The sequence below is a fragment of the Opisthorchis viverrini genome (genome assembly GCF_000715545.1).
Source record: "Opisthorchis viverrini unplaced genomic scaffold opera_v5_456, whole genome shotgun sequence".
Taxonomy (NCBI): Eukaryota; Metazoa; Platyhelminthes; class Trematoda; order Opisthorchiida; family Opisthorchiidae; genus Opisthorchis; species Opisthorchis viverrini.
The window spans coordinates 315,822-323,135 of NW_008752112.1; the positions used below are offsets into that span (position 1 = coordinate 315,822).

General features: G+C 46.4%; 1 protein-coding gene across 1 annotated transcript in view; it reads right to left on the bottom strand.

Annotated features, from left to right (window-relative positions):
* T265_11160 (hypothetical protein) overlaps nucleotides 1–6,737 on the bottom strand; it is a gene marked incomplete at both ends in the record, with an annotated part of 18,840 nt that extends 12,103 nt beyond the window's left edge. Inside the window, 5 exons of the mRNA XM_009177745.1 lie at nucleotides 4,875–5,129; nucleotides 5,175–5,254; nucleotides 5,303–5,653; nucleotides 5,697–5,857; nucleotides 6,625–6,737. Coding sequence (XP_009176009.1) covers nucleotides 4,875–5,129; nucleotides 5,175–5,254; nucleotides 5,303–5,653; nucleotides 5,697–5,857; nucleotides 6,625–6,737 — 960 coding nt within the window. The remainder of the gene's footprint in view (nucleotides 1–4,874; nucleotides 5,130–5,174; nucleotides 5,255–5,302; nucleotides 5,654–5,696; nucleotides 5,858–6,624) is intronic.
* Between the last annotated feature and the right edge of the window lie 577 nt (nucleotides 6,738–7,314).

A 7,314-nucleotide genomic window follows, 5' to 3' on the forward strand; every position in this document is an offset into this window, starting at 1 on the left:
GGATGACTTTGGTCAGTTCATCCAAGAATACTTGCGCCTTTTCCTCCTCTTCGAACATGAGAACGATGTCGTCTGCATATTCCAGATCAACAAGGCTTTCTTCACTGGCTATTTGAACACCAGGGTTTTGAAGACCCTCCAGCGACCTGATGCTAGCCTACCACAGGTGCCTGCACTTCCGGACACTCAATCAAACAATCTGAAAGAAAGAACGTTACGACACTGATTGGCCACTACTTTTTGCAACGTCTCTAGACAAGCGCCGATAGAAGTCACGGGGATCAGATCTTAAAAGACGGGTGGCGCTAACCAAACCCCTTTACAGGCTGTCCACCTCGCAGTTGGTGTCACTCAGAAAAAGAATTGAGAATACACGTCGTGATAGATGATGATTTGATAAGTGCAACACATGACCGAGCCACAAGAGCTGATGGTTATGAATGTTTCCTGCGACTGAAGTACTCATTGCACAGTCGGAAGCCCTTGTCGTACTACCCCTTTACGAAGTGGTCGATACAGCTTGATGCCAGCAGCATTCCTGAGACACGCCCGCAGAGGTCATGTCTCACAACCATACGATAACAATGCCCTTACTGCTGCCTAAGACATGCGACCCTTGAGACACTGATAAGCCGTTATGGCACCCAAAGGACGCAAATTCGAACCTTCAAGGTCTGCACACTCAATCCATCAGACACACTTTCGTCAGAGTTAATACAACTACTGAACCTAAGAGCCTCCAGTGTCTTCCAATAGATTTCAGGGGACATGCTCAAATCTGTAGACTCTGAAGCAGGAATAGGTACTTTGAAGGTATATTGCAAAAGACGGTATGCCGGAGGTCAGTTTATTCAACGGTGCCTGTGTTTTATCCTCGACTCCAAAGACTAGGATTATGTCATTTGAACAGTCAAAACGGGCAAGGTTCTCGCCAGCAGCGCGCTTTGAACACCGGGGTTTGAAGATCTTCCACCGTTCACCTCATTATTTCATCGGTGACAAGCTCTCAGCTCTCAGAAAACTTTGAATACACCCTCACCCAGTCGGAAGTATGTGAATATACTCGCGTAATACTGGGGCATTTTCTGTTGATCGAACGGAATTAGAAGCAGAGCTTTTGACAGAGTCGAACGCACCTATGAAGCTAAAGGAAACAAAGATTATGGGTCGTCCGCACACACGACATATCTCTAACACCTGACGGTATGTGAAGATGCGGCCCATTTAACCTCTGCTCGATTGGTTCCCGATAGTTAAGGCTTCGTGTGTCACTCTCACGACGGCGAGGGATCGAGGACACCAGAAGCCTTGTTACGACGGGAGTCAAACTCATACCCCTGTGGGTTGTACGTTCACTGAAGATAGGCACTATTATCAACTGATCCCGGTTGTCCGGGAGGTCTGTTTCCCACAGGCCTCGAGATAGGTCAGAATTGAAGACGCCGGCTTACGGCCCGGAAGTCCTAACTTCAGCATCTAGACTTCTCCGGTCTATACTTGGGGAACCTGGAATTATCCCAGTCCTCATGCCTCCATCCGTTGACATGGCAACTAAGCACCAAAAGGGTGCTACAGCTGAATGATTTGATTTTTTGCTTCTACAGATAGACGCAAACAGGTCGGACAAGTACTGGGTGAAGAATTCATTGCCGTTCTTGAACAGAGCAAGAGGAAGATCGCCCAAACCAGGAGCATAATGAATTGAGTAGAGGTATACACATTGAACATTTCTGAGACTGAAAGAGGTTCCATACCCAGCTCGCTGTTTCTGCCAAAAGTTGACAACCCGGAAAGGAGCAGCTGGTAGCCGAATCAACTGTTGCACGGAGTTTCTTCCAAGCGGTCCACACGTCTTTCTTTGCTAGATATCAGAGAACCACTTCAGTCCTTAAAGTTTTCATTGATAGGAGGCTTCCGAGTACCTACCGAAAAAATTGAACACGACAACGTGCGAGAATTTCAAGTGCTTTCTGCTTCTTCCGTCTCTTCAACAAGCTTCATGGATACTGCTCTGACTAGTGTCGATCGATGTGCAAATTTGCACTGTCGTTGCGGGCAGAAGGAATCGGTCTCCTGGCCTCTAGCAATACTACAGTCTTATCAGAGGTCCAACGTTTGGAAGGGGTTGGCTGGTTTGTACCGCAAGTAGAAGCTCAGATGTCAAGTAGAGTTTTGGATATCCCTTTCCAGTGATCATGGAATTCGACATCAGACCGGCACGCAGGTGTTGGAGGAGCAAGTCCGGCCAAGCACGATGTGAGTGTTTTTCGGAAACCTAAAAATAGCAGCCAAAGGCGGCAAAGGACAGGCGCATGATCCGAGTTCACAGGTCTTCCGGAAGGAGCAGCAGACAGTGATCGATCCTGGTTACTGATGACCAATGGCAATAAGATTTATTCGGAGTTTGGGCTGGTACGTCGGTCGGCGTCACGTGACCTATTGACTTCCGCAGTTCCGGAAGTTGGTACCGCAAAAGAATTGCATCTGAACAGCACAAATAGGTAGTAGACACTTTCAGCGTATTGCGACGTATCGTGTGACCACCCAACTGAGTATCGGCAGCGACAAGCCTATCTACCTCCGCGTCTATGCAACCAGCGACTACAAGATCTGAGCTTTCAGCCCGTTTTAAAAGAACATCTAGAGCGCCATGAAAACTGTCTTTGGCAGATTCGGAACCACGGTACTTTCAGGGAGAAGTAGATATATTAAGGAGCGGTGTATCTCTCCTGTGGAGATTCTTTCATTGACGTTGCAAGACAAACTACACAACAGAAACGACTAACCGATATCCAGTCAAATAGACGCTTCAGCTCAGTGGCTCAACACAATAGCCATCCTGTGCAGAGGGGGGACAGAACAACCTAACTCGAGAGCGGAATGAAGAAAGCATAGGACACTAACTCCTAGTGCTAACGCGCACAACAGGCATCTTGAACAGCACCAGACCTTTGAGTTTTAAATGTTTGGGTCGTATCGGATAATGCGCCGATAATCATGACCAATCGTTGAACCATTGGAGTGTGAGGTGTTTTTGACCGTTTTTCCAACTCATCCTTCCTCTGGGAGGTGACCCCTCCGCTTCGATAAATATAGAGACGCTGGTCACCTGAGGGAAAAACTTACTGTTCGCACAAATCTGTTGCAGTGAATGATATGGCTCTACCAGCCGGTCGCTGCATAACAGTTCCTCGAGGCACAACGACTCGCTGGTCCTCGGACTGCTCCCTGTTGGCCTTTGTGAGTATAGGAAACATGATATATACACTCTTCGTCTAATTGTAAACGACTGTGCAAGGCTCACTTCTATATTGATCCGGACGATAAACTTGTCGATCAAGTTTGTGCTTCACTGACTTTCAAGGTAACTCCTCAGTTCAGTGTGTTGTCCTCAAAAACATCAACATAATCAGAGACGTTCTCGCACGTTCTGCATGAATTCTTCACCAGTCGCAGTCGATGTATCTTCCAATTCACAGATACGTCAGACGAATCCAAGAAAGGACGTGAAGAACTACCTTCGAGACCTGAAAAACCCGGCCTTGTGACAAACTGTATTCCCTTGAATTATCGGGTGTGTTAGACTGTAGGTGTTTTATTTCCCACCTGAATGTATTCGAAATTTATCCTCCTACGGAAGAAGATCCTAGTTTCGTCGCGGTAAAACATTTTGAATGCATACCAACTCCGATCAGAATCGTCCATATCCAACAAATAGAAATAAAAATAAAATAAAATAAACGCTCAGCTGCAGCACCCTTCCCGTGCCTAGCTGCCATGCCACCTGAAGGAAGCACGAGGGCTGGGATACTGCCAGGCTGCCCATACCTAGACAAGGGAAATCGAAAGCCAGAGGTCGGGTTCGAACCATAGGCCTTCCGGACAGCGCTGTAACCACTGAGCCATCCAACTGATAGATTGATGAAACAATCGCATATGCGGGACACGGACAGTAATTGCGTAAAACTAGTTGGTTGATATTCCATCAAACTGGCCGCTGAGTGAGTGAGATCGGATCGATGTTGAGCTCAATTTCAACGCTTCGCATCTTCAATAAACTGTCTTGTTGAATACTCAAGACAGTTAGTCAACGACAGTCATTACTGCTCGAGATAAAAATATAAACTTCGTTCAATTCAACAGTGAAATTTATGGCAACCAATTAACGGAGGACAAATGACCGGTTGGTCCTCGTAAACCCATCCAACTAATCAACACAGGTGCCACCAAATCGTTTTATTTAACATAGGTGAGGATTACGCAATGACCTTGCCCGCGAGGTACTGTGTGATCTTCCCAGCCAATCCAACTTACAGTGACACTGCCGTTTGAACATGTGATCTGAGGTGAAAGTCAAGCGAATGAACAAATATTAACCTGGAGACTGAGCGCGAATCAGTTTCATTGAATGTATCAACGATTGGAGGGTAGATGTAATGGTAGCGCTTGCCACGTTCCGCCGGCTAATAAGGTCCTATAAAAGATACAGACTCGAACAACACTTCTATTGAAGGCTCAGCTATTTATGTCCCACTTCAATTCGGACTTTATTCAGCTAAATTTCCGGGTAGGTGCACCTCTCTCCAACACATTGCACAGTGCCCCTCGTGTTTGCAACATAGGTAAACGTAGGTCCCCACGCCTAATTCCAATAGCAGAGTTTGAGTACTTAGTAATTAATAACCGGAGTGCTGATGGACGTGACATCCATGGACCTGTCTCAAGTTCTACTCTAAGCGACAGCAACAGTCCAACCAATTTTATCTAAAGGGGAAGCTCCACAAGAAGCTTGAAATCACTAGGGTTGGTTACTGATGTGGAAGTTAATAAAACCACTGGAACAAGCCAATGTTTAGTTCTATCAATTTACTCACCGCGTAGTAGCCAGCAACAGCCTTAACTTGGTCATAGTCGTTTGCTTTTGATAAAGCAGTCAAGCCTTCTGGATAGAGTTTACCACACTCTGGATACAGCTTGGACCTATCTTCGTTTGAAAGTTCCGTCCCAAACGAGTTGATGGTGATGATAAACGCTCTCCGGTCCGCTTCGAAGGCCAAGATCTCACACATAACCTCTGCCGTCTTCCCTCCAATAGCCTTGCAGAATGCATAGAAGTCTTCCAAGTAAGCCTTGAAAAATAGTTTTCAACAAAATGACGGAATTATACAACTCACCTTGTACAAGGTATTCCGGATGATCTCAATGTTCAATTCGTCCAAATCCTGCTCCGAAATGCAGTTGATGAAATACGGAGCTGGTGGGAGAGTAGTTTAAATTAACCACACATCTCCTAAAAACATACCTAGAGGCGTATCGACCAACACTGCATTATAAAGTTCGGCGGGGTTAGATGCTATATGGAGCGCTTCCATTTCGAGGAATGTCCCCAAAGGATGACATTTTGTCATCAACTCTGGTATTGGTCGGGCGTGAAGAGTGCCAGTTATAAGTAAGACAATGTTATCAATCATGTAACCATAAGTTATATAGTCCAAAAAGGTAGACAGCGGTTCCACAGCCTGATGCCGAAGATGACGAAATTCACAAACGAATTTGTCGCGGATCTTCTCCTCTATGGTACTCACGGCCAATGGACCAGCTTCGTTTGCCAAGAAGTCACCATAATCGGTATCTTGAAGATGAAGCTTTAAATCTGACGGGGACGGGGGAGTTTAAGTGAGTGGAAGGAAACATACCGTCAAGTGTTTCACACTGAACAAGCACGTGATAGTCGGACTGTTTCAGTAAGCCGCTTTTGATGCCACGGGCCAGGCCCTCCAAGTAGCCATTGTCGGCATTGAAGTTCAACATCGAAACGGATGATACGCCAACCATGGTGCTTGCAGTGATGCACTGGCTGAAAGAGTAAGTGTGATCTCAGGAACGGCTCCCTGCTAAATATTACGATAAGTCCGAACAGCGTAATGGGCGAGATGAAATTTGGGGGAACACGCAAATACTCATCACGCGTTTGTGAAGAGAGACGTGACTATGCTATGCACGAGGGCTGGGATAAACCAGGTTGCCCAGGCCTAGACATGAGCAGTCGAGATGCTGAAGTTGGATTCGAAAAATGGAACTTTTGCGCTCAGAATGGCGAGACATACTGTAGGCGCCTGGACCATTTTTACGGGTCATCTTTAATGCAGCGAGATAGCATGAACACAATGCTATTCTAGAGTAACTCCATATTGACTGAGCCATCGAGATCAATAAGTTTCAGGAAGGAGATATCCGGAATCGGTCAAACGTCCGTCAGTTTCGAGGTCCAGTTACTTCGATGCTTAAAGCGCAAACTGACTAACAAGAAATCCCATGGTTCGAAACTAACAAATACGTATTGATTGCTCGTCTCTAGGCTTGAGCAATCTGGCCGTATCTCAGACGCCGTCATCTCCAGTATCATCGACAGCATGGAATCAGCGTTCAAAACCAATGTTCACTGCCGTACAACCATGATTTATTTGAAAGCCTAACTGTGAAGAAATGGATAAAGTTGGGTGATGAAGGAACTTAGTGCTAGCTTACTATAATCATTCCGAGGTGCCTAAACATCATAATACTCATTCAGGCAATCTGGATAGAAACTGACAACAACAACAACAACAACATCAGTGACGCCACTTGGCAGCCATATCTTCCAGCGTCCCCAACCAGGCACAATGGAGATTTCGCGGTCCCCATCCTGAAAGGCAAGTGGCACTAACAGCACCCACACTTTTCGTAATCTCTTTCATACCACTTTGTCAGGTCAAGGGCTGGACACCTGTCTGCTTCCGCCACTCTGATTTGGGCATAGAAAACAGCACTCTCTTCGGCAGACCAGCTTCCAGTGCTGGAAACATTGTTCAATGGACGTACCCGTTGCACAACCAAAAACTCGCTTCCTACTTGCCTCGTTACGGATACGCCGACACCGACCCACACGAGCTATGGTCCTGATCGAGCGATTGTCAAACACCGCTCTTGGAACAGGCCAAATCTCACAGCCATACAACGAAACAGCCCGCACTGTAGCTTGATACACACGTCNCTCTTCGAACAGGCCAAATCTCACAGCCATACAACGAAACAGCCCGCACTGTAGCTTGATACACACGTCCCTTTAGATTCAGGGATACACCACTTTGACGCCATAGGTGTCTCAAATTAGCAAACGCGGCCCGAGCATTGCAGATTCGTGCATTGGCCTCATCTGTCACAGTACATTCAGAACAAATATAATTTTCAAGATAGAACTTCCAAGGCCCCTCCCTGGATTGTAAGTGGCGTGTTCAGTGACTGCATGTCAAGAATCATGACTTTACACTTTGT